The sequence below is a fragment of the Phocoena sinus genome, chromosome 19, assembly GCF_008692025.1.
Source record: "Phocoena sinus isolate mPhoSin1 chromosome 19, mPhoSin1.pri, whole genome shotgun sequence".
Classification (NCBI taxonomy): domain Eukaryota; kingdom Metazoa; phylum Chordata; class Mammalia; order Artiodactyla; family Phocoenidae; genus Phocoena; species Phocoena sinus.
This window is the reverse complement of record NC_045781.1, coordinates 57,371,965-57,399,054: the sequence shown is the minus strand read 5'-3', so window position 1 is coordinate 57,399,054 and position 27,090 is coordinate 57,371,965. Positions and strand designations below refer to the sequence as shown.

The following is a 27,090-nucleotide window of genomic DNA, read 5'->3' as shown; positions in this document are numbered from 1 at the left end:
AGGGACAAAGGGTGATGCTTTGGTCCTTCAGCTTTCTAGAATTTACTTTTCAAAAAAAAAATTAACTTGAATATTCAAGATTTTGGAGTTTTAATATATGATTATCAGTATCATCCTGTGATAGAAGCAACAGAAAGAAACTAGGCAGCAAAGCCACAGGTCTGGTGGCGACACACAGACGCGTACATATACGTAACATGTACACACGTACTCAAGCGCAGCATCTAGATGGGTACACACACGTCCGTGCACGCACACGTCCACACCTTCAGACGTTCACCCCAGGGTGGTGGTGGCAGTAGCTCTGGCGCCAGCAGTGGACATGGCTGCAGATGCAGTCCAGGCTGTAGGAGCTGGTCCTCGGTGGAGGCCGTGGTCTTTTGAAAACTACCTGTCTGCTGTCCTCGCAGGCCTGTGTGCGGAGTGGCCGGCATCCCGTCGTCTCAGGGCGGCACCCAGCATCACGGGCAGCACTCGGCCAGCACGTCCGCCTTGCCCCACTGCTCGCACGCGGGGGGTGCAGGCTCAGCTCTGGCCTACCGGACCCCGATGGACAGCTCGCCCGCTATCTTGATGCCTTCCAGCCTGCAGGCCCCGCAGACCCAGGAGCAAAATGGGATTTTAGACTGGCTTCGGAAACTGCGTTTGCACAAGTACTACCCCGTCTTTAAACAGCTCACGATGGAGAAGGTACGTTGGTTACTAGCAGGCAGCGAGAATGTGCTTGTTGTCTCAGGTAACCCGTCATTCTTTGGACCTCATTCCTTCATTCCTAGAGGAACTGAGTTGGGTTTCTGCAACGTGTGTGTCGTGGAGGTCATACCACCTGGTCCTTAACACCTGCAGATGCGCGTCCCCACAAGTCCCGTGAGCTTGCTGGAGGGGCCGTGGATTTGAATTTGGAGGCTACCTGCAGCTGAAGCAAACACTGGATCACAGTTGTCTGTGAACAAACAGCTTTCTTAAGATAGTTTGGGGTCTTCCCAAACGATACGCTCACTGTCTGTGACTGAGGGCTATGTCTCCAGCAGCCCTTCAGTGGGTAGAGGTAGTGAATTGTGGGCCCCGCGTCCCCCTTTCTTAGACGCCCCTCAGCGTAGCCTTTTACAAGAGCCCAGTGCAAAAGGGTTGTCTGATGACCTGCCTTCATGTAGGCTCTTAGAGCTAAAGGAATAGATGAATTTTATGTCTTTCAAGAAATCCTACATAGCAGTTATCTTTTACAATACAGTTTTGACAAGGAGCATTTTTTCACTGTTAAAAAATTCTGAAATTTCTTAAGTTTCAGTGTCAATGGTAAAAGTAAATCGGACCTGTATGTGATGTTTGAACTCTGAGCTCCCCCTGCTGGATGAAGTGACTTGGTGCCTTTTATCTCTGCAAACGTTTCGTTTGTCCAAAAATCTGCAATTGAAGAATCTAGAAATCAAGCTTTTACTGCTAATAAAAAACACATTTTAAGTAAATATTCAATACTCTCAGTTTAGGATTCACAAGTCTTAAAAACAACAGATTTTACTAACCTTGGTCATGATCAGTTGAAAAAGTTTTAGCGTAATGTATGAGTTGAAAAGGCTAAGATCACAAATCATGTTATGGACCGTGGTGAGAACCAAGTATCATCTTTTTTCTTAGAATGAGGCCAGTGAGTTAGGTCGCCGTTCAGTTTGGATGGCATCTACTTTTCTGGATCATTGGCTACCCAACAAAGTTGCTGTTGTCCCTAAAATGACCATGATCTCAAGAAAAAAGAGCCACTAAAGAAGACTGCTCCTGTCGCTGGAGGGAGAGCCCCGGGAGGGGAGACACTTCCACCAGCTGCATCTCTGCAGCAGCTGAGACGCAGAACACTGTTTCAGTCTCCTGCCCGCATAGCACGGACCTTCCAGGTGCCCAGTCTTCACCCAGCTGTCACTCGGACGCCTGTGCTGAAGGCTCAGTGGGCACAGCCCGTGACCCTCGGACGCACAATGAGCGTCTTATATTTTGGACCCTGGACACCAAGTCATTTAGCAAGTAAATGTTTGACAGCGATCCCCAGTCTTTTATTATCTACTTAAGTTTGATCTGTTTACATATCCTAGAGGTAGAATACGTTTATGAAATTAAACTCCAAGTTCTTTGTCTTCAGAATCCTAATTAATTCTCACACTTTGTAATTTGTTTCTTCTGTGGAAGTTTCTGAGCCTCACGGAAGAAGATCTAAATAAATTTGAATCCCTCACCATGGGAGCAAAGAAGAAGCTCAAGACTCAGCTGGAGTTGGAGAAGTGAGTGTGAGATTGTTTACGGAATGTGTCTTCATTTTAGTTTCTAACATGCGGAACAGACGCTAGGACTTATTACTGCTGATTGCTTATCAAACCTTAATTAATGCTCTTAAGATTCTACAAATGTGGCTTTGGTTTGCTAGGAAGGACCCTTTAGAGTGAATCTGAGAAGTCATAATGCGTTATCTTCCACCCTGGAGATTATTTTGGCGGAAATCAGCCTTATTAAGTAGAGACTGAAACGTGGAGAGGCTCTGCAGCAGAACTGAACGCTCGCTTGTTGCTGTGCTTTCCTGTCGCACAGGGAGAAGTCAGAGAAACGGTGCCTGAACCCCTCGGCCCCTCCCCCAGTCAGCAGCAGCGGAGTGGCCCGCGTTCCCCCCACCAGCCACGTGGGGCCTGTGCAGCCGGTGCGAAGCAGCCATGCTGCAGGTGGGTGGGGCCGGGCGCGCCTGGACCTGGGACCCTTCGGAGGAGGGCCAGGCCGCAGGTCACGCCCCTTTTCCCTTTCTGTTTCCTAGTGCTTAGAGTTACTTTTCATTATTTTAGTTTATTTTATTTTTAAATTAATTAATTAAACTTTTGGCTGCGTTGGGTCTTTGTTGCTGTGCGCGGGCTTTCTCTAGTTGCGGCGAGCGGGGGCCACTCTTCATCGTGGTGCGCGGGCTTCTCGTTGCAGTGGCTTCTCTTGTTGCAGAGCACGGGCTCTAGGCTCGTGGGCTCAGTAGTTGTGGCGCACGGGCTTAGTTGCTCCGCGGTATGTGGGATCTTAGTTCCCTGACCAGGGCTTGAACCCGTGTCCCCTGCATTGGCAGGTGGATTCTTGACCACTGAGCCACCACGGAAGTCTCAAAATTGGGACTTTTCTGTTTCCATTTTCTCATACTTAAGAGTTACTTTTCATTATTTTAGCTTTTATAGTTTCTGCGACAGGAAAATAGAAGGGACGTTTGTGTTAGGAGCTGGAGACTGGTGACTCGCCTGAAGTGGTTTGGGCAAAAGCGTTAGACCCAGAAACTGCTCTGGTGAAAGGGAGAGAGTAGGAAGTATGCAAAACAGATGAAAGCCTCTCCCCCCCCCTCCCCCCGACCATGGCAGGTGTGGAGGCGGTTTTAGGCCATCGCCCTGCAGGTCCATCCTGAAGTCCCTGATGCCGAGCCACCAGCCTTCCTCCTCTTCTCCCTGCCGTCCTCTCCTCGGCAGGAGGGGGAGGGTCACGGTAACAGCTGTTCTGCTGTTTTCCTCATGCACTAGAAATACCAAGGGTGACAGTAAACCAGGAAGAAAAAATGTCATTGCATCTTTTCAGTGCTTATTTGACTGAAAAGGTCTTATGTCCCCGGTCCTCAGAAAACGGAGGTGTCTGTCTGTGGAGTGCGGCTGTTGTAGCACCCGGTGGTTTGGGGGTCCTTTTCCTGTCCTGCAGCGTCTGCTTGGGGAGGCTGAGAGCACGGCCACGTGTACATCTGCCGCCTGGCGGGCTTGTGAGCCTCAGCCCTGTATGAATAGGGACAGGATAGAAAATGAGCCCGATAGGCATGCATGCGGGTGGGAGGGGAGGGCGCGGTTGGCGCCGGCTGGCACAGCCCCCGTCGGCATCCCGTGGTTCGCGGACCTTGGTGCCACCTCCGGGCTGTCACCTGTGCCTTCTCCGCAGCGCTGCGGGTGGAGGTGGCGCAGCCTCCGCACCAGACGGCCCGGGAAGGCAGCTCCTCCGAGTGTTCCAGCTCCTCGCCCAGCCCGATGGGCGTGCAGGCCCGGGAAGAGAGCTCGGACAGCGCGGAGGAGAACGACAGACGTAAGCACGCCCCGTGTGGCTCGCGCTGTGCTGCCCCGCCCTGGTCTGCGGAAGCTGTGCTGACGCTGTTTCCGCCTCTCTAGGTGTGGAGATCCACTTGGAGGGCTCTGACAAGGAGAAGCCGGTGATGCTGCTGAACCATTTCACTTCAAGTTCCGCCAGGCCCACAGCCCAGGTCCTCCCCGTGCAGAACGAAGCAGGCTCCAACCCGTCGGGCCACCACCCGCTGCCCCCGCAGATGATGACGGCGGCCTCGCACATCGCGCCCATCCGGATGCTGAACTCCGTGCACAAGGCGGAGAGGGGGGGCGCGGACATGAAGCTCCTCTCGTCCTCTGTGCACTCGCTGCTGTCTCTCGAGGAGCGCAGTAAAGTCTCCGGACCGAGAAGCGGCATCAAAGTGGACAAGAACTTTGGCGGCACCATGATGGACATGCTACCCGCGTCCACCCCCCATCAGCCCATGCAGGTCCTTTCCGGACTCACCGAGAGCAGCTCTGTGTCGCCCACTGTCTCCTTTGGTCCCCGCACCAAAGTCGTCCACGCGTCCGCCCTCGACAGGGTGATGAAGCCGGCACAGCAGCCGGCCCTGGTGGTGGAGACCAGCACTGCTGCCGCAGGGACGTCCAGCACCGTCTTCCATGTGGCTCGGCCACCCATCAAACTTCTGGTGTCTTCATCTGTCCCTGCAGATTCTGCCGTGTCTGGGCAAACCTCCTGTTCCGGCAACGTGCAAATAAGCGTGCCCCCTGCCATAATAAACCCTCGGACTGCTCTGTACACAGCCAACACCAAAGCTGCCTTCTCTGCGATGAGCAGTGGGCCCGTGGGCCCCCTGCAGGGCAGCTTCTGCGCAAACAGCAACACTGCCTCTGCCGGTAGCCACCCTGCCACGTCCTTTGCAAACATGGCCACCGTGCCCAGCTGCCCCGCCCCCAGCTCCAGCCCCGCGCTCTCCTCGGTCCCCGAAAGCAGCTTCTATAGCAGCAGTGGCGGCGGCGGCTCCCCCGGAAACCTCCCCGCCTCGGCCCAGAACCACCACCACCACCACCACCATCAGCAGCAGCCGGCGCCCCAGCAGCCCGCGCCCGCCCCGCCCCCCGGCTGCGTCGTGTGCACGTCCTGCGGCTGCAGCGGGAGCTGCGGCTCGAGCGGCCTAACTGTCAGCTACGCCAACTACTTCCAGCACCCGTTCTCGGGGCCGTCCGTCTTCCCCTTCCCGTTCCTGCCGTTCAGTCCCATGTGCGGCAGTGGCTACGTGGGCGCCCAGCAGTACGGCGGCGGCGCCTTCCCGGTCGTGCACTCGCCCTACAGCAGCGGCGTGGGCCCCGAGCCCGTGCTGGGCGGCCAGTCGGCCTTCACCGTCCCGCCCGTGCAGAACTTCATGGGGGCGGCGGGCGTCTACCAGGCCCAGGGCTTGGTGGGTAGTAGCAACGGCTCCAGTCACAAAAAGGGCGGGAATCTGTCGTGTTACAACTGTGGGGCCACCGGTCACCGCGCTCAGGACTGCAAGCAGCCGTCCATGGACTTCAACCGGCAAGGTAAAGGCCCCCGAGGTGGAGAGCTCCAGACAGGAGCGTCCTTTCTGTGAAAGTAATAGTCAACTTCCTTTTTTTTTTTAAAGCAAGCAAGAAGTGGTTTTTCAAATGCTCTCTGAAAAAGCACGAAACTCTTGATGGGCTGTGCAGCCCCCAGAAGGTCTGCTTTGGTTCTGAGACTGTCTCTGTGGTTTCAGCCTGCTTCTCATTTTAGAGTGTGGCTCGCTGGCTGTGGCCCAGTGGCTCCTTGGCCTGTTATTTTTGTGCCACGTGACTGGGGAGGAAGCATGGGTGATTTAGTGCCACCGCCGCCGGTATTTAACTGAGAACCGAGGGCGTGGCATGCGAGTTCAGGCGCTACAGGTGGAACTCGCTGTCCCCGCTTCTCTTCCCCCGTCTAGAGTGGCCGTGGCCATGGCCATGGCCGTGGCCGTGGGCGTTGTGTGGCGGCTACGTGGTGTCCTTACTCTCTGTGCTGCATCTTCTTCCTTCCCCCTTTGCTACTCACTCTTGTCTCCTTTAGTCAAGTGTGTGTCTGCTGTCGTTACCACACCAGGTTTGTTCTTGCTGTTTTCCTTGGAAAGATTAGGCTGCGCGTTGGGAAAACTGGTCCCAGCCTGCGACTGCTCACTGTGCGACCTTGGATAGTCAGCCACTTGCTTTCTGGAGACTTTTGAGGGTTGTTCCAGACCTGCCTGTGCCCCTTAGTCACCTGGAGAGCTTTACAGACAACTTGGAATCAGGTCTGGTGGCAGGTGGAGTGACTGTGGGCCCACCCTCCCCCGTTGATAGAGGTGGTGCTGCGTCTCCTGACGCAGCGAGCCCAGAGGCCTGTGGTGGCGGCCAGGCCTCCCTTGCCCTGTCCCAAGGAAGGGGGCCAATACTGTGCTGTCTGAGCTCCCAAAGAATGAAGAAACAGACTGGGAACTCTTCAGTCTTTTTCACCCCTTCTCTGATTTGATAAACTTGTTAAGATAACGTCCAGCCTGCGGGGTGGAGCCAGGGGAGCTGGGAGTGGTCAGAACAGGTGGTCTGGATAGCCAGCACCCAGATCTTGACCAGTGGCTCTGGAAGTGACTTTGGACAGGTCATGGCAGTAATTCTATGGTGATTCAAATTTGATCTCTCTTTTCTCCCCTCCAGGTACTTTTAGGTTGAAATATGCCCCTCCAGTGGCTCTGGAAGTGACTTTGGACAGGTCATGGCAGTAATTCTATGGTGATTCAAATTTGATCTCTCTTTTCTCCCCTCCAGGTACTTTTAGGTTGAAATATGCCCCTCCAGCAGAAAGTCTGGACTCTACAGATTGATATTTTTCTCTGGCAACAGGACACTATTAAGCCATGGAGACCTAAGGAGAATTAAATACAAAACTGAGAAGTCTAGTTGCTGTTGAGCTCAATCTTTCTAATCCAAAGGTGCTTTACTTTCCTAGACTGGATAGAAAACCTAGCGTAGGAGTGCATCAAACTCAGTTTTATTGCCAAAATCCTAGACGGGAGCTTGATGTCAGGACTGGCCTAGTGGGTATCTCCACTGTGGGTGAAAGTTGGCCACCTCCACCCTTGGTTGCAATGCAGAGACCTCCCGTCTCCTGAAGAGCATTGCCGTAATTGGTCCTTCTAGGCTCACACGTAATTCCAGGGCAGCTACGTGAGGTTGGAATCGAGAACTGAAGGTCGGAGTTCTCCAAGTGGAGTTCTACCAGTCGGACTCTTGACACCCCTGGTGAGGGAAAACGTCGCCTTTGTTCTGTTCTGTTCTGTTTCGTTCTTAAAGTGGTTAGGTACTAATCTCTGGGCTTTTTAAGGATTGCACTACCGAAGAATGGAAACTGATGTCCATCTCTGCAGTTCTGGGAGACGAACTCCCCGAGACCGGTCAGTGCAAGACGCTCAGAGAATCCGTTCTTAGAGTCCGCACCAGCAGGCTACATGATTTAGTACACAACAGAGATTTTAGTATTTCCTTCCCTCTCTAAAAGCACTTGTAGCAGTTTCAGGGTTTTTTTTTTTTTTTCTTTTTTTTTTTTCTCCTACAAATAAATTTAAACTACATTATTAAATAGAAATAGTTACTTGCAACAACTTAATTTCTAAAAGGGTCCAAGTCCCAGAGAATCCCTAGTAGTCAAAGCTTTGAGGACACCCTCCTTCCCAGCCCTTCCGAGCTTTGAGTCCTGTCGTCCTCCACCACGAAGGAACTCTGGCAGAGACGCGATAGCAGCACACCTCGTGAGCGGCACTGATGGATGCTGCACATCCTTAGCCAAGTTTGCAAGTTATTTTATCTCCCATGGACTTCCCAAGGACCCCAAGGCTCACTGCTAATGGATTCACACTTGAGACAGACATTTCAACAACAATAATACAGTCCTATAGTCTCTGAGCAAACGATTTGAAATTTTCTCCTGTCAACTTCTTTTGTATTAGGCTGTGTATCAATAGTTAGTTCCGTTAAAAATTACCTGGAAAACTACAATAGAAAGTGGTAAGACTCTGAAAGAGAATACACTGACAGGACAGAGCTACAAGATCTGCAGAAGTCTAGTTTTACCAAGGTGGGAAATAAAGTCCACCACGCAGCTCTCAATTTCACCCCATTGCAATGAGAGCTTTTGGTCCGAAAGTTAGGGACTTAAAGCTTCCAGGCTAAAGGGAATTTTCTGCTCAAACAATATTGTTTTAAATGCTAAAGCCTTCAATATTAAAATATTGATTGGTAAGGTCTTGCCCAGGGATTTTCCAGTTGAATATTTATTTAAAAAAAGAAAATCACAATACTCAGACCACTCTTCAAATGGGACAATCAGCCTCATGTAAAATTGGTGTAAATCAAAAGAATCCCCTAGAATTTGAGGCATTGTGATGTAAGGCTTCAAATTTTGAGATCAGTTTCCTGCTTCACGGAAACGAAAGCAGAAAGTTGTTACATTTTTTTAATGAAAGGCTTTTAGTAGAGTTTTTAAGAGTTTTATTTTAGTAGAGTTTTATTTCTATGCAATGCAGAATTGACAGACCTCTGTATTCTTCTCTCTCTTCCTGGTACACAGTATTACATACAGTTTTGAAGTAATGATGCTTACAACAGCATTTTGGGGGAATGTTACATTGATCTCTTAAATTATAAACACTACAAAATGTCAAAATTACGAGAACTGACACAACTTTGCCTTAAAGAGTACTAGACTGGAACTTGTCATTATTATGTTTAAGGAAGACTTAGAGTGTTCATTGATGTTTACGATTTTAATATTTCTGAAGGCCGTTACAGTGGCCTAGATATGTGCTGAAAGCCAAACTTTTAAAATTTTTGGTTTTTTAAACAAAGAACTATTTTAAATAAATCCTATTTCATTCAACACAGTGAAACTGTTGAAAACCGTCTCATGACAAAAGAAAAAAATCATATTTAGGTTTTTTGTTTCAGTGGTCAGCATTGGGGAATGAAAGTGTGTCTGTTGTTACCCTTATAACTGTTTTGATAAATATTAGAGGTTAGCGTTAAATACGACAAAAAATTAAAACGAACTTCAATTTGAAGTATGACATTCAAATTGAGGGAGATAAGTTCAGACATTGTGTTCCAGTCATCAGAGTCTTAGGGAAACTTCCAGCTGTCTTTGAAAGTGCATGTGCAGAGTGATGTCTCCAGTGAGGCCATTCCGAGTTGAGAGTGGTAAAACGTAAATGTGAGACACCAGGACACAAAGCATTCAGCTGCCGCTCCATGAGACCTCTTCCCAAGTGAATCGCATACTTGAACTTGGGAATATTTGCTAGCAGTATTCTCTGATGAAATTTCTCTCCAGAAGCAACCACAGTCAGTGAGCCTAAAGAGCATTTGGCATTTCCTCAGAGGACGTCCTCATCAGCTAGAAACACAGATCAGACTGACCCTTTCAACTACTTATTTTCCTGAAATTGTGGGCTCAGTTTCCAAATGCTGTGGCAACCAGGTAGGTGTGGCACCAGCCACTTTGCTCTGTGTAGTCTGTCATATTTTAAGGTTTCTAACCCCATTTTTTATCTCCAAGAATGGGGAAAGTGGAATGTACAGATTGAAGTAGAATACAACGTTGGGATAAAACACTAATCTTCTTTTTTTTTTTTTAAAGCAGAACACTCAATTTTCTACCTTATTTTCTAATTTTTATTTTATGATTATATTGAACATTGGAAAGTGTATAAATGTTAAAAACTTCTAATTGCTAAAGAGCACTGAGAAAATGGGAGCTAGCACTTAGAATAATAAAGAAAAAGCTATTTTCTTGAAAGCAGACACGTGACTGGGTATTTTAAAAAACCAGCATCATTTGTCATCTCCAAAAAACTACACGAGTCAGCTTGTTAACACAGTAGTGAGTAGGTTCAGTATTTTAATTCACTGTTTAGAGTTCTAGGTCCTTTATCGCAAGAAGTCCACCTAGCTAGTTTACACGGCACACTACGTATGGAGATGCATAGCGGGTAGTAACTTTGCCTGACATTATGCAGCTGTAATGCGTTCCTGTTGGAGCACAGGCTGACCGAGGCTTGCATCTGTCCACTCACTGCAGTGTTGCTAGTGAGCACGTGCTGAGCAGGAAGTGGGCCACGCCCTCCTCGCTCCCTGCCGTTATCACTCCTCCTGCTTCCGTGGTGGCTTATTTGATGCCTTGCTAGTTTTACACGCTGATAACTGATGGCGTTACGTGTTGAAGTCTTAAAGGTTGTAAGGGAAACCCTGACCCTGCTCAGCTCGACCACCCGTCCCAGTGGATGGGCCTGTGGAACCTGAGCGTGTTGGCCGTCCTTTCCAAAGTGCAGATGACTCCCAGTGAATGAGGTAGGGGACATTTAAAAGCCATGGGTTCTGAAGAGGCTCCGTTACTGAAAAGCCCCGAGGCTCTGAATCAAAGTGAGTTATCTTTAATCAACACTCGCAAACTACGTACTGTGCTGGTTGAGGCCAAAGGTCAATGTTACTACACTGTTATTGGAGGGAGGGGTGCGCCTGCCAGGTCACCCCGGTGTTAAGAAGCCCGTCACATGCGTAAAGTTCTTAGATGCACAAAGACAGGCTTTGGTACTGAAACTGAAGACCTCGTGTACACTCAAGAATCTTCCCAGCTTCTATTGGACATATTTTCTTTTTAGGAATGAAGGAAAATTCTCCCATTTTTGAGCCATTCTTTTATGTCAATTCTACAAAATTGCATGTAACTTTATAAATATTTTTAAAAGATATAGTTTTGTAAATATTTAATATTCTGCTAATTTGATTTTGAATTGTAAATGTCAAGTATTCTGTTTTTGGGGTTTTTATGTTTTATTATACTTTGTTAAAAAGGAAAAATTGTACATTTTTAGAATGTTTTTATGAGTCAATTTAATGTACTGAAAATAAAAATTAAAAAAAAGGAAGAGCAGTCTCTTTTTTTATTAGGTCTTTGTCTATGATAGAGTGTGAAGCACACAGCCTTTCGCATCACGATCCTCCAAACTAGGGAGTCTGTCCTTTCCGCCTTCTTCCCAGCATTGCAAAAGGGACACCCGGTCTTAAATCCATTTTCTGTCAAGTTTCCTAGGTGTTTAAGAAGTGTCCTGGCTGTGAATAGAAATGTGAATTGATTTGGGGTTGGATTAAAGATGTTCCAGCTCTCAGGTGCCCATGAACAATCAAGGTTATCAGCATTACTAGCATTACTAGCATTATCAGCATTACTAGGTCAAGTATCCTTTGGACCTTTCCAAACTCATGATGAATGTGCCCTGCCACCTAAGGCCACGTCCTCTCTGGACTTGGGCTGGTGCTGTGCTCGCCCAGGACTGCGGTGCTGTCCTGAGCAGTGCCAGGCCCCAGAGGGAGAATTCTGGGGCTTTTTCCCCAGCAGGAGTCCCCATTTTCTCTTGGTCTTGTCGTCAGACCCGTGGTTACCCGGAGGAAAACGTGCACACGGTTCTCGGACTAGTCGGGGCCCCTGTCGGGTAAGTAGCATCAGGTGACACAGCTGGCCACTCCTGGCACCTGCTAGCAGCCCCTCTGTTTGGTCACTTCCAGGGCCTCTGAGGGTGGAGGGCACGTGCGCATCTGCTGTTTGTACTGTACGCAGCTCCCCGCACGGCCACCTCAGGTCCCATGTGCCGCACAACGCCCCGCACACTCTCAGTCCTTTCCGTGTTACACGTCTGTCCATTTAGATCAGGTTTTCAAGTGCCTGTTTCCACAAAACAAACACCTAGGTCGCTCCCCCATCCCTTCTCCCCATACTTTGTGGCACGTCTGTACCTTGAAGAGAATTGAGTTTTTTGAAGTCAGGACCTTGACCAATGCGAGCGAGGCGCTTATGACAAGGCAGAGACCTTCAGAGGTGGGTGTCCCTCCACCCTGGCACAGTGAAACCAGCCTCAGCACTCCTCATTAGAAAGGATATGACCCACTTGGCTGTGGATGGTATAGACTCCAAGTCTCAAATACGAATCCATTAAACTGAACTTTGATGCCAGTTTTTAGTTGTGCCTTTATTCACCTTAGTTCGTTAAAAATGTACTTGTTTTAAAGATCCTATAAATAGGGTAACCACCCACTAATGTGGGATATAAGTAAGTCACCCCTCTCAGCATGGTACTTTTGTCTTTAAAAAGCATAGTTTCTTAAAGGAATCTTATCGGTCACATAGTAGTTACAAGAATGTCAGATATAATGATGTATACAATCTAAACAAGACAGGCTAATTAAGAATTTACATAATGTAAAAATATACATATTAAAAGTTAGCCACGTGGACAGATGCATGCATCGGGAAGAGTAGTTGATGGGGGTTGAGGGCCCATATGCGGTAATATTGCTTTTTCTTCCTCAGTTACGATAAATAACTGCCACTCACTGATACAAGTTTTCCACACACACACGTCTAAATGCACAAGGGTAAATAAATGGCGACCTGCCACGTGTACAGTCTCAAGGGGGGCCTGTGAGCCTTCTGTGACAGCTCTCACAAAAACAGTACATAGTGAACCCCATGCAGGTAATAGGAAGCACTGGTTATTTATTCTAGTAGGACTTTGAAAATGCTTAACATTTGACATTAATATCTGTGAAGAACATGTTTCCTTTTGCTATTTTCAAAACCGACATGCACACGGAGTGGGGGAATTCTGAGGACCGCTTGACCTAACTGTGATAACTGAAATACCCTTAAAGATGCTTTTTAATAACATATTTTAGTCACATACGTAACATAAAACACGGATCATCTACAGCTTTAAGCCAAAAGGTCGAGGAGGTGTATCTGAATTTTAATGCTTTTTGTTTCAGTATCCTGTAGCTTTCTACCTTTGTCCCAAAGAGTGAAACCCATGTAACTGCTTGTTTATTTACCAAAACAGGCACTATTTTGAGCTCTTAAGAGAATATTCAAAACAAAAAAAAAAGTCATTCTCTTTCTCTAGGTCTTTTGAGAAACTTGACCAAAATTATAAATTATTCAAGGTTCCTGTTGAGCAGTGGTATTTTTCTTGCGTTACTGCCTAGAGAACAAACCAAATGAAAACTTTGTGACAAGAGCACTGATGTGAAATACACTTACTAGCAATCAGGAACCCTGGACAGCAGCTCAGCCTTCTTATTTCCTATACACCCGCGTCCACCCTGCTTTCTGCCAGCTACTATGGCCAATGGGCTGGGGGTGGGGGTTGGCTGTGCCTGACAATTTAGGCTTAAAGATCCTCTTACGGACATTTCTCTAGTCGAGTAGAAACCCTTCTATACAAAGCTGGCAGGTTCTCTTCTCTAGAGAGAAGACTGAATGTGAATGTCTCTCTGAATGCTCAAATTGCAAGTTCCTTTTGGGGGAAAAACATTAAAATAACTTGAAGGTCTATTTTATTGGCAACTTAGAATGCAAAGTATTTTATTTTTAAACTTCTAAATGTGAAAACAAGACAGCTTAGGTTAAATAATGAAGTTTCCCAAAGCTGAATGTGCTCATTTGGAGCTCAGCTTTTCTGCCTGAAGTACAAAAAAACAACTTGCTAAAAACTCCTAGGCAGGAACACTACTGTTTTGATGATCTGTGATTAGGTGAACTGATCAATCTCAGTTGGTAACATCCCTTTTTTATTCCTTGGTAAGGGTTTAAATTCTAGAACAGACACATTTTCTTTTAGTCTTACACAGACAATTTCATTCCAAAAGTCTCCTGAGAGGCGTATACCATATACAGGAATCCATCTTCATCCTTCTCGCTTTCATACACTTCACAAATTGGCGTGGACACACTCACCATGCTATGTCCATTCACTAACAGGAAGAAGGCTTGATTAGCGTTGAGCTGTAAGCGCCTTCTGTTGAAAGAAAACGTTAAGAAATGCTGATACATCAATACCTAGGGAGAATGTGTAAAAAATATCACCCACCCTGGATCAATATAAAAGTATAAAGATTTTGGGCTTCCCTGGTGGTGCAGTGGTTGGGAGTCCGCCTGCCGATGCAGGGGACACGGGTTCGTGCCCTGGTCCAGGAAGATCCCACATGCCGCGGAGCGGCTGGGCCCGTGAGCCATGGCCGCTGAGCCTGTGCTCCGCAACGGGAGAGGCCACGACAGTGAGAGGCCCGCATACCGCAAAAAAAAAAAAGGTATAAAGATTTTGTAAATGCTGCTTTTGGCAAAATGAAATATATGCCTTACGATGACTTTAATGTTTCTTCTCATAAGACACAGGATGTTTTCTACGACTATATGCATGGTAAGTATTAATGATAATCCTTGCTAGATCATTCTTACTACTTTCCTGAGGCCAGTTTTATTTATTTATTTTGCTAATTAATTATTTATTTGTTTTTGGCTGCGCTGGGTCTCTGTTGTGGTGCGCAGGGCTTCTCACTGTGGTGGCTTCTCTTGTTGCAGAGCACGGGCTCTAGGCACGCGGGCTTCAGTAGTTGTGGCTCGCGGGCTCCAGAGCGCAGGCTCAGTAGTTGTGGTGAACGGGCTTAGTTGCTCCACGGCATGTGGGATCTTCCCAGACCAGGGCTTGAACCCCTGTACCCTGCACTGGCAGGCGGATTCTTAACCACTGCGCCACCAGGGAAGTCCTGAGGCCAGTTTTAAAACTAGTATGCTATCTGAGTAGCCACCAGTGTCTAATGTGATAAAAATAGTTCAAAATATAATTTACAAACTAAGATCTAAGCTGATGCAATTTATTACCATTGGACCACGTCTACATTCTCTTAACTTATTTTCCTATATAAAACTTTTCTGATTAAGAGACATCTACATAGATGTTATGATGAAAGGATCGGAAGGGACTTGAGATCCAGCAGGTAAGAAATAGAAAAACTCAGAAGTGAAATGTCTTACAGTTTTATTAAGTTGCATAGATTTTTATCAGAGCTAGACTGAAGATTTATCTGTAAGCCTGATGAAGAATGAGAAGTCACCCAAAGAAATAAAGTAAAAAGATGATTAAATACCTAATTATCTTGATGAGCTCACTCATGTTGACATGATCAGGCACCAGGAACTTTGTTTTATCCAGGACTGGAAGCTGCTTCTCACCTTTGTATCGTTCTATTATTACCTAGAAAAGAAGCCAGAAAAGTGATTTAAAAATAGCCATTAACAAAGAAAAACCGATAAAATACTTCCTATGTTGTAGCTGGCACATGCCAAAATGGGGTTTAAAACAGCACTTCTGTTCCTTATGAAATATGGTGCACAAGACAACATGGCTGCCGTCAGGGAGGGGCAAGGTAGCCCTGAGGTGGGGAAAGAAACTTTGCTATAAATTCTGGTATTTGGAACCATGAAAATATACTACCTAGTCAGAAAAAGACCCCAAGCCTTATAACAGCAGAGACGCTGGGTACCAGCTCTAAGTGTAAAGATCTGAATCTATGCCAGTTCTACTATCACCATTTCCTGCGACATGACGAGAGTCTTTGAATAAAACTTTTATTAAAAGCGTAAGTAAGATCTTAACTCTGGTAATAGACTCAAATCCTAAGTAAATATCTGAGAAGCAGAGACCATGATTAGCTGGTCTGGAGATACGTTTTTTTTTTGCAGAAGTCTCGAAGATCCTGCCATTTTGATAAAATATCCTTGATGAACTCTGCAGGGAACAAAAGTAGTTCCACATTATGACTTGAAATAAATCCATTAGCTCCTTGCCATGCTTCCTCCTTTCCATAAAGGAAAAAATTTTTTCTAGTTCTAAGCCACTTTACGTAGGCTCTGACAGCAAACTGGTGACTGCCCTTGAGCCTCAATACTACCTGTTTACTGCACCAGAGACATCCTTCCCCACACAGAGCAATTCTTTACCCTGCCATGACAATGAGAAGCTGTAAGATAGGAACGGAAAATCTTCAGAAGAGGGAAAAATGCCTGTATGTGTATTGTTGCACTGCACGGGGCCTACATGAGGTTCTGTGTAAGGCCTGGTCAAGCCGTCGTCACCCTCCTTGGGCTTTATCAGCTTTACCTCAGCTTTATCTCTGAGGTGTGTTCAGAACATGGCATCTACAAGTATGAATGTGACTTCTGTAAAAAACCTAAAACTACTAGCAGAAAAGATGACTGTAGATATACGCAGACATTCGCATTTCAGAAGGAGGCTATGGAACAAATACTGGCAGACTGTTGGGCTGGCTATTTGTCTCCAGTGACTGACGAGTACCTGCTAGCAAAGAGACACAGCAGGTACTCAAAAGTGAAGAAAATCCTTGAAAAGGAAATTACCCAGAAGCCTCATCCCCAGGCCGTATGTTGGCCCTGAGTGTGAAGACAGACTGAAATTTCCAACCAGTCCAAGAAACGTATCTTCTAACTACAGAATCCTACAGTCATGACACTGCTGAGCAGACCCATCCTATTCTCCCTTCTGTGCACCTCACAACCCCAGCCCCACAGATCTTCCCATCTTCTTTTCCCCCACTTTGGTATGAGATGATCAATCAGAAGGCCAACCATGAAAGCTTCTGCAGAATTCAGCAGTGGAGTTGCTTTGGAAGTGGTCTGTAAGAGGTAACAATCATGTCCCCAGAATTATGCAAAAATTTCCAACCACATGGGTGGATTCTCTTCCCATTGTATAGATGGGGATATGGCTGCTCCTCTCAGAATTTTAGTAATGAGCCCAAGATCACTTAGTAACCTTGAACCTAAGGCCTGAACTCAGCCACTGTCTGAAGCCAAAAGCTCCTTGACCATTTCTCTCTAGACCTAGTGCCTCAGCAGAAACCTATTTAAGGTCCACCACCAAAGGATCCAGGGCACACAGGACACTGCTGGCTGGGCACAGCAATAAGCATCTGAGGGCCTACACATGACAGGAGCAGCATCTTTACTCAGTCTCCTGCAAAGAAATAAAATATAAGGAGAGCCTTCTTTCTCTGGGGCATCAAAGTCAGGCAGCCTGGAATGCGCAGTCACATTTAAATCTTGAGGGCTACCGATTTCCCACAGCAGTAGTCTCTGCTTGCTTCAAAAGAGGGTGGATACCAACTTTCACTGATAAAATACCAACAGATCTAGCCCCTCTATCCCTTCCCCCGCAAGTAAAATACCCTTGATTTGTGAAGTGTGTAACATTAACACAGTAAACTCAGACTTAGGAGGAAACAGAATGTGATTAAACTGTAGATTAAGGTATCTCCATTCTAGGTCATGAAACTGACACACCAGTTGCATAGCTGAGGATTCCTATAGAAACCCATCAGGTAGGGACTTCCCTGGTGGTGCAGTGGTTAAGAATCTGCCTGCCAATGCAGGAGACACGGGTTTGATCCCCGGTCCAGGAAGATCCCACGTGCCACGGAGCAACTAAGCCCGTGCGCCACAGCTACTGAGCCTGTGCGCCTAGAGCCCGTGCTCCACAACAAGAGAGGCCACCGCATGAGAAGCCTGCACACCGCAACGAAGAGCAGCCCCCCATCACCGCAACTAGAGAAAGCCTGCGTGCAGCAGTGAAGACCCAACGCAGCCAAAAATAAATAAATAATCAAGCAAACAAATAAAAAAATATAAATTAAAAGAAGAAACCCGTCAGTTAGTCGCACACAGCAGCACTGTACAGAAGCTGTGTTCAAGCCGCGCCCTCGTCCGCGTCCCTTAGTAACAACGGACGCGGAGACCACCGTTCAAGCCGTGCCCCCGGCCGCGTCCCTTAGTAACAACGGACACGGAGACCACCGTTCAAGCCGTGCCCCCGGCCGCGTCCCTTAGTAACAACAGACGCGGAGACCACCGTTCAAGCCATGCCCTCGTCCGCGTCCCTTAGTAACAACTGACGCGGAGACCACCGTTCAAGCCGTGCCCCCGTCCGCGTCCCTTAGTAACAACGGACGCGGAGACCACCGTTCAAGCCGTGCCCTCGTCTGCGTCCCTTAGTAACAACTGACGCGGAGACCACCTACCGGGATTTTGGTAGGATGCTGCTCCCGGATGAGTCGGACATCTTCTACTCTTTGTTCTGCAAAGGAAAGGACGAAACACAGGCATTATTAAGGGCCAAATATGCAGCTTCTTCCCTGCATTTTTACCTGGTGACTTCCACATCTGAATCCACCTATCCTTAGCTGTGGCAGAGCAAAGCAGTAAAGACATCTTCCCTAGAACTGAGAGAAACCAAACACTAACACTTCATGCCTGGCAAAGGTTGGTATACAAGATTAACATACAGAAATTGGTTGCATTTCTTTACATTAACAATGAGATATCAGAAAGGGAATGTAAAAAAGCTACCTTTTAAAATCACACCAGGGACTTTCCTGGTGACTCAGAGGTTAAGAATCTGCCTGCCAATGCAAGAGACACGGGTTCGAGCCCAGGTCTGGGGAGATCCCACATGCCGCAGTGCAACTAAGCCCGTGCACCGCAACTACTGAGCCCATGTACCTAGAACCCGTGCTCTGCAACAAATGAAGCCACCGCAATAAGCCCACATGCTGCAACGAAGAGTAGCCCCCGCTCGCCACAACTAGAGAAAGCCTGTGCGCGGCAACAAAGACCCAACACAGCCAGAAAAGAAAAAAAAAAACCACACCTTAGGAATAAAGCTGACCAAGGAGGTGAAAGAGTTATACACTGAGAACTATAAAACATTAATAAAAGAAATTAAAGATGATTCAAAGAAACAGAAAGATATCCCATGCCCTTTGATTGGAAGAATATTGGTATTTTTTTTTTTTTTTGGCTGCACAGCATGTGGGATCTTAGTTCCCCGACCAGGGACTGAATGTACACACCCTGTATTGGAAGGGCAGAGTCTTAACCACTGGACTGCCAGGGAAGTCCCTGGAAAAATATTGTTAAAGTGGCCATACTACACAAAGCGATCTACAGATTTAACGTGATCCCTATCAAATTACCCATGATATTTTTCACAGAACTAGAACAAATAATCCTAAAATTTATACGGAACCATAAAAGACCCAGAATTGCCAAAGCAATCCTGAGGAAAATGAGCAAAGCAGGAGGCATAACCCTCCTAGACTTCAGACAATACTACAAAGCTACAGAAACCAAAAGTGTGGTACTGGCACAGAAACAGACATATGGATCAACTGAACAGAGCAGAGAGCCCAGAAATAAACCCACACACCTACGGTCAATTAATCTTCAACAAAGGAGGCAAGAATATACAATGGAAAAATGACAGTCTCTTCAGCAAGTGGTTCTGGGAAAGTGGGACAGCTGCACGTAAATCAATGAAGCTAGAACACACCTTCACACTATGCACAAAAATCAACTCAAAATGGCTTAAAGACCTAAATGGGAGGGAGGACAACCATAAAACTCCTAGCTAGACAAGCGCAGAGGTAAAACATTCTTTGACATAGATCACTGCAATGTTTTCATAGGTCAGTCTCCCGAGGCAGTAAAAATAAAAGCAAAAATAAACAATGGGACCTAATCAAACTTACAAGCTTTTGCACAGCAAAGGAGACATTAAAAAAGAACCGAAAAGACAACCTACAGCATGGGAGAAAATATCTGCAAATGATGCGACCGACAAGGGCTTAATTTCCAAAATATACAAACAGGTCATACAACTCAGCAAAACGAAGAACCCAATCAAAAAATGGGCAGAAGACCTAAATAGACATTTCTCCAAAGAAGACATCCACGAAGACATCCAATAGGCACATAAAAACATGCTCAACATCACTAATTATTAGGGAAATGCAAATCAAAACTACAATGAGGTATCATCTCACACCCATCAGAATGGCCATCATCAAAAAGTCTACAAATAGGGCTTCCCTGGTGGCACAGTGGTTGAGAGTCCGCCTGCCGATGCAGGGGATGCGGGTTCGTGCCCCGGTCCGGGAAGATCCCACATGCCACTGAGCGGCTGGGCCCGTGAGCCATGGCCGCTGAGCCTGCGCATCCAGAGCCTGTGCTCCGCAACGGGAGAGGCCACAACAGTGAGAGGCCCGTGTACCACAAAAAAAAGTCTACAGATAACAAATGCTGGAGAGGGTGTGGAGAAAAGGGAACCCTCCTACACTGTTGGTGGGAATGTTAGCTGGTGCAGCTGCTATGGAGAACAACACTACAGAGTTTCCTCAAAAAGCTAAAAATAGAGCTACCATATGATCCAGCAATTCCACTCCTGGGCATATATCCGAAGAAAGCTCTAACTCGAAAAGATATGTGCACCCCTATGTTCGCAGCAGCACTATTCACAATAACCAAGGCATGGAAGCCACCTAAATGTCCATCAACAGAGGAGTGGATAAAGAAGGTGTGTTACATACATACAATGGAGTACTACTCAGCCAAAGAGAATGAAATAATGCCATTTGCAGCTACGTGGATGGACCTAGAGATTATCATACAAAGCGAAATAAGTCAGAAAGAGAAAGACAAACACCATATGATATCAGTTGTACATGGAGTCTAAAATATGACACTAATGAATTTATCTACGAAACAGAAAGAGACTAACAGACGTAGAGAACAGACTTCTGGTTGCCAAGGCGGACCAGGGTGGGGAGTGCTGGATTGGGAGTTTGGGACTAACATGCAAACTACTACATACAGAGCGGATAAACAACAAGGTCCTATTTTATAGCACAGGGAACTATATTCAATATTCTGTAATAAACCATAATAGAAAAGAAAAAAGATTCAGTGAGAATGTTGGTACGCCCCTTGCAAATATCTGGCACATAGTAAATGCTTAATAAATGCTGTTATTAAATAAAAAATGAGAGGCTTCCCTGGTGGCGCAGTGGTTGGGAGTCCGCCTGCCGATGCAGGGGACACAGGTTCGTGCCCCGGTCCGGGAGGATCCCACATGCCGCGGAGCGGCTGGGCCCGTGAGCCATGGCCGCTGAGCCTGCGTGTCCAGACCCTGTGCTCTGCAACGGTGAGAGGCCGCAACGGTGAGAGGCCCGCGTACCACAAAAAAAAAAAAAAAAAAGGAAATAATGCCACTTGCAACAACATGGATGGACCTAGAGATTATCATACTAAGTAAGTCAGACAGAGAAAGACAAATATCATATATGGTATCACATGTAAAATCTAAAAAATAATACAAACGAACTTATTTACAAAGGGTCTGGAGAGCTTCCAGGTGGCAGGAGAGTGCAATCACCAAACTCTATGGAGACAGAAGCTCCCGTGCTCAGCACTCTTCCGGACCTTACCCCATGTATCTCTTCATTCAGCTGTTCACCTGCTACGCTTTAATATCCTTTGCAATAATCTGATAATCTAGTAATTAAAGGCTTTTCCTGAGCTCTGGGAGCCACTCTAGTAATTTAATTAAATACAAGGTGGTCTTGGGAAACTGATTTATAGCTAGTCAGAGCAAGGACCTGTACCTGCAATTAGCCTTTGGTGGGGGGCGGGGGGGGCTGTCAGGTGGGACGGAGCCCTTAACCTGCTGGATCTGAGGCTATCACCAGGTAGTGCTAGAATTGAGTTAAACTGGATGACAACTAGCTGCATTGCTTGTCTGGTGTCAGAAGTGAGCGGCAGTGTTTATGGAGTACTGCAGAGTAGAGGGGACACAAAGGAAGAGTTTTCCTTTCTATCATCCTTAGAACCCCGCTCTATTTCTAGGGGTGTCATGGATACTTCAGCATTTCTCTCAGCCCTAAGACCTGTCCCTATGTCTGTCCTACCCCAGAAAAGACGCTCTACCATCTACACTTAGCTATCAGCCATCTTCACAACAAAAACCTCCATCTTGTCAGAGTAGATTTCACAAGCAAGGGGAAATCAGAATTTAATTAATTCACTGTAGCCAATAAATAGTAAGTTTAATACACCCCGAAATGTTTCACATTTAAAAGCTCATCCAAAAAAATTTAAAAGGTTCAAGGAATCATTCAGGCATAAGGGGGAGAGAATTTGTTATGCAAGGAAAACAGGTTTATTTTGGTGAGTGGAGCAGGAAAAAACAAAATGGGCTCTAAATGTGGGGCTTCAAAGTCCAACTACAGCGTCAAAAGTTTTCTTTATCTTGATTTATCCCCAAAATATGATCCAAAAAGGAAGGCAAAAATGATTATTTTCATTAAAGGTGGGACAACAGAGGAAGACAAGTGACTTCCCTAAGGTGAAAAGAGTAGTACCAAAGTCCTGCAGGAATGTCTTTAGCATCCTGGCCAGTTGTAATGAAAATCCAGTGGTGAGCCCAGAGTGATTAAATAAATATGGTATATGCTGACGCCTAACTCTGAATAGAAGGCTGTTTTTAGAAGCCAACAGTATATTTAACAAAAGCATTACCAACGCCACTGGATCAAAGGCACACGAGAGCACTTCTTTTACCCAATTATTTTCTTAATGCTGTGATGATCTGTTTATCATTTGCCTTTCTCAACAGACTGCCCCTGGCAGTCAGGGATCCAGCTCTAGTCATGTCTGTATTTCCCAGGGCTCAGGCTTGTACATGGATGATATACTTCCCCAGATTCCTCTTCCTGTCTCTAAGAACGCTTATAAGCCTTACAAAAATAGAAACTAGGAGTCTACGGTGTCTTATTTGCAAAGATGCTTTGAGATAGATTCCCTAGGGCATTTAAAGTAAGGCTTACATATATTTTCCAGGATTTAGTTCACTGAAGTGGAACCATAAATATTTTCCCCAATATGCCTATAAATAAAAAACATAAAATTCCACCCATCAGTGAGTGACACAGCATAAGAGCAGGGAGTGTTACCTAGGTGTTGGCATAAATCTCCTTCTCCAGTCTCCCTGTTACATAGCTGGAGCTATTTATTCTAGACCATCACATGAACTTCCGAAACATGCAGACCTTTTGTTATTGATGGTGAAGCTTAAGATCTAGGTTTAACATTGAATCTCAGCAGAATGATGTCTAGGAGACAGATCTGTTATTAAACAAACTAGGGCAACCCTAGAAGAAAACGGAGTGAGATTATGACATTTGAGAAGACTGAATCCAAAAATGTTTGCTCAAATACAACTTCTGAAGTTGATAAAAATTTTCAAACCATTTGTAAGGAAACACTATTGCCTCTTGACTCAGAATGTTGGCCCACTTCATGTACTGGAAATGATGGCTACCTACTGGAGGACAGAAGAATTCCTATCAGAAGGGTACAAGTCCAGACTCTGCCACTAGGTGGACCATGATTTCCACCTCTCAGGGCCCCACCCAGTTTCTTTGGCCACAAAAGTAAGTGGTTGTTTTGGGCGAGCCCTAAGATTCATCTCAACCCTTTTAACCCTGGTAGAATATATCACAGCAGAGATATACTCAATTTTTAATTAACCTAAACTCACTCACTTGGGAACAGTACTGTTCAAGCTAACTGGGGCTGGTCTTAGTGTCTATAAAAAAGGTATCTCCAGGGCTTCCCTGGTGGCGCAGTGGTTGAGAGTCCGCCTGCCGATGCAGGGGACGCGGGTTCGTGCCGCGGTCCAGGAAGATCCCACATGCCGCGGAGCCGCTGGGCCTGTGAGCCATGGCCACTGAGCCTACGCGTCCGGAGCCTGTGCTCCCCAACGGGAGAGGCCACAACAGTGAGAGGCCCACACACCGCAAAAAAAAAAAAAAAAAAGGTATCTCCAAACAACTTATTTCCCTCATTTACTGTGTTACAAATCTCTGAAAATTGTCAGTGCTGATTACCATAATCAGTATCAAGGAAAGGCAGTAGCCATTAAATGATGTGATATTTTTCTGCAAAATGACTATTTTTTTAAAAATTATTTTTATTTATTTATTTGGCTGTGTTGGGTCTTCATTGCCGTGCGTGGGCTTTCTCTAGTTGCGGCGAGCAGGCGCTACTCTTTGTTGAGGTGTGTGGGCTTCTCACTGTGGTGGCTTCTTGTTGCGGACACAGGCTCTAGGCACGCGGGCCTCAGTAGTTGTGGCACGTGAGCTCAGGAGTTGTGGGTCACAGGCTCTAGAGCGCAGCCTCAGTAGTTGTGGTGCATGGGCTTAGCTGCTCCGCGACATGTGGGATCTTCCTGGACCAGGGCTCGAACCTGTGTCCCCTGCATTGGCAGGCGGATTCTTAACCACTGCGCCACCAGGGAAGCCCTGCAAAATGACTATTAAAGAGCCCTTTTAAAAAAAAGTGGGGGGACGGGGGTAATCCTAGGAGTTCTCTTCACAAGGAGAAAATTTTCCTTTTTTATTTTATCTATGAGAAGATGCATGTTAGCTGAACCTATTATGGTAATCATTTCACAATATATGTAAACCAAGCCATCATGCTGAATACCTTAAATTTATACAGTGATGAATGTCATTTCTCAATAAAAGTAGAAAAAAAAGAATCAGAGTCAGGAGACCAGGGAGAAAAAAAGGAGGAGTGGGAGTAAAGGTGAACAAAGAGGAAACTCCACAAATACACTAATGGAGAAAAAAATGAGGCATACCTGCTGGTCTACCCTCAAGGCCACAGGCACCAGGGGAATTCCTTCTAATTCGCTATTTTATTCTCATTTATTCTCACTTTTATTCTAGTTATTCCTCACCTTTCCTACTCTTACCACCTACTCTTCTTGAGCGATTTTTCTAGATAACCTAAAAATACTCTAAGCAAAAAGAAAGTAACTACAGTATTGGTCATGAGAAAATGGGCATCTTTCCCATACAAATGTCCCCAGTTAGCTTTCAATGCCACAGTCTGTAAGGACAGAAGCCAGATACAACGGCAAATCTGCTCTAAATGCTGTTCTCATGGCTGCATATAAAGTAAGCAATATTCATGAGTATCAACTTGAGTTCATGAAAGTCACTAAAGAGAAAATTTCTTTAAAAAAAAAAAAGACACGTCTAAGTTTTGCTAACCAACCGCTTCAAGAGGCGGAAAGGATATGCTCCACAGGTCAACGTGAATTTCATCTACTGGAGCTTCCAAGGCACAAGAAACAATTATCAATAACCAGATCCACAAAACCATATCCTAGCTCAAGTGAAGGCTCGGCTCCTTCTAGACTCCAGGAAACTAGACAAAAGTAGACGAAAGCGATACTTACTGCTCAAGCTCCTAAAGATTAGAGCAGGAAGGAACGCTGGTGCCGCCCTACTCCACCTGGCCTTCCAGGGCTGAGATAAACAAGCCCTACACAGCGATATGCAAGGAGACCACGTTGTTACTGCAGAACCGTCTTGCTTAAAGGGAGCACCAATCACTTCCTTCCCATGGGTTTTGTGGAGGAGTAAATATTGTGATGGTGTCACCTCCAGTTTCAACCAAATGCCAGCAAGCTAACTGGGGATTCTAGCCTGAACTGGGAGAGAACGGATTCGCCGCTGCTGTCAAAGAATGCTGTCGCACGCCGGTTAGAAGAGCCACCCACCCTAGCTCTTGTGCCACAAATAGGACCAAGACGTCCCGGCCACGCGGGGCTGCAGGGGAAGGGGCAGGCGTGAGGAGGCGCGGCCTCGGAGTCACTCCTCTCCACGGAGGGCCTGACGCGTAAAGGGACCAGGTGTGACCCGGACGACGCACCAGAAGACGACTGCCTTGCACCCCCGCTGCCACCACTTCCGAGAACCTGTCCCAGCCCGACGCCCGGGCCAGCCTCCCCTACAAGGAGGGCACCCCCTGCGCGGCTCGCGCTCGTCTCGTCGTGGGGACCTAACACCCCAGGGCTGGAGGGCTGACGGGCCCCGAGCCCACAACCCGCCCGGCCTCCCGGAGCCAAAAGGTGATTCAGCAGCTCCGCGCCAGTGCACCCTCGGCCCCTCGGCCCCCGCGCTCCGGCCACTCGGGCCCGCAGTCCCCTGGGCCCGGCAGCCCTCGGCAGTCAGGCCCCCGCCTCGGCCCTTCGGCCGCCCGGGCCCGGCCCTCCCGCAGCCCCCGCCTCAGCCTGGCTCAGCCCTTCAGCCCTCGGCACCTCGGCCCGTCCGCCCTCTCCGGAGCTCCTCCGCCAGGGCCGGCCCCACCGCCTCGACCCCTCAGCCCCCGGCCCTCCGTCAGCGGCCGGACCCGCGGCACCCACCGAAGGTTCGGCGCTGTTTGAAGGTTTTCTCCGACGGCATGGCGCGGCAGGCTGGGCGGGGGCGGCGAGGTGGAGAGTCCCGGCGGCTCCAGGCGGTGGCTGAGACGGTTCCGACTGTGGCGACAGCGACGGCTCTTGTGTCTTCTCAGCCCGCAGCCGCGTCAGATGACCTGCGCGGCGTCCCGGGGGGCGGGGCCAGGAGCGGGCCGCCGCCGTCGCCATGGCGGGCGTGGCGGAAGCAGGACGAGCGCCGCGCCCGGGGAGGGGTCGGGGCTGGCGGGAGTCGGGGCGGTCGGCGGCCCGCGTGGGGAGCGCGAGCGCTGGATCGGCCTGTGACCCGCGGAAACGCGCCGCGGAGACACGCACGGTGCTGCCCCTGCGGCCGAGCTTCCGCGACTCGGCCGCGCTCCTGTTCCCGGTGCCGGTTCTGATGCCTGGTGATGTTTGCACCTGAAAATAAAGGGGTGTTGTGCCCCTGCCTCCTTTGGGGCTGCTGGTGCTTTTCCGCCAGCGGCTTTTTGTGTCTTTGTTTTCGTTGGCTTCCACGTCAAGTACGTCTCAGTTTTCTCCTCTTTTTTAAGGAAACTGTCCACTGGTAACTTCCGGCACGCATTGTCCCAACTAGGAAAAGAACCGCAACTGTGTTATTTCAGGTTATGGTCGGTAAAGTCCGGCCCTGGAGAAAGTCCGTGCCCTGAGCTCAGCATCCGACCTCAGGTAACTCAGGTGGTCGAATGAGCCCTGGGCATCACCTTCGCTGACAGGGCGCGGGCCTGCCCACACCTGGGCAGGGTTCACTGCCTTTCATTCGTCTCTGCTGGTCTCAGATACGGAGTCTTACCCGTGTTCACACCGCTCAGTCTTTAAAACACTAACTAGCTGAGCTACCTTGAATACGTAACCATTTTTCTCAGTCTCCGACTCGTGTGTAAGAGGGCCATACTATTTTAGAACTCCAAGTGCTTTCTGAGGAGCAAATGAAAGGAGCCTGGTAGAATATAGATACTACGCAACGTTTAGTTATCAAATCAGTTATTGCCCAACTCAAACAT

The 27,090-nt window shown here is 47.5% G+C and overlaps 2 protein-coding genes across 3 annotated transcripts in view; one reads left to right on the top strand and one right to left on the bottom strand.

The window, feature by feature from the left end:
• ZCCHC14 (zinc finger CCHC-type containing 14) overlaps nt 1-9,779 on the top strand; it is a 57,639-nt gene extending 47,860 nt beyond the window's left edge. The window contains exons 8-13 of one of the 2 annotated variants that reach the window (XM_032612615.1): nt 411-690; nt 2,179-2,270; nt 2,575-2,702; nt 3,928-4,068; nt 4,152-5,609; nt 6,861-9,779. In XM_032612615.1, coding sequence (XP_032468506.1) covers nt 411-690; nt 2,179-2,270; nt 2,575-2,702; nt 3,928-4,068; nt 4,152-5,609; nt 6,861-6,916 — 2,155 coding nt within the window. In that variant the 3' untranslated portion in view covers nt 6,917-9,779. The other variant, XM_032612616.1, reaches the window with a different exon arrangement.
• MAP1LC3B (microtubule associated protein 1 light chain 3 beta) lies at nt 8,040-26,181 on the bottom strand. The gene is made up of 4 exons (XM_032612617.1): nt 26,039-26,181; nt 18,009-18,064; nt 15,063-15,169; nt 8,040-13,933 (listed from the first exon to the last, which is right to left on the bottom strand). The coding sequence occupies exons 1-4, from the start codon at nt 26,076-26,078 to the stop codon at nt 13,759-13,761; spliced, it is 378 nt and encodes a 125-aa protein (XP_032468508.1). The 5' UTR covers nt 26,079-26,181; the 3' UTR covers nt 8,040-13,758.
• Between the last annotated feature and the right edge of the window lie 909 nt (nt 26,182-27,090).

Coding starts and splice junctions, on each gene's coding strand:
- MAP1LC3B (XM_032612617.1), bottom strand. CDS start 26,078: ATGCCGTCGGAGAAAACCTTCAAACAGCGCCGAACCTTCG. Junction 18,065..26,038: donor CAAACAGCGCCGAACCTTCG/GTGGGTGCCGCG, acceptor TTTCCTTTGCAG/AACAAAGAGTAGAAGATGTC. Junction 15,170..18,008: donor AGCATCCTACCAAAATCCCG/GTAGGTGGTCTC, acceptor CTTCTTTTCTAG/GTAATAATAGAACGATACAA.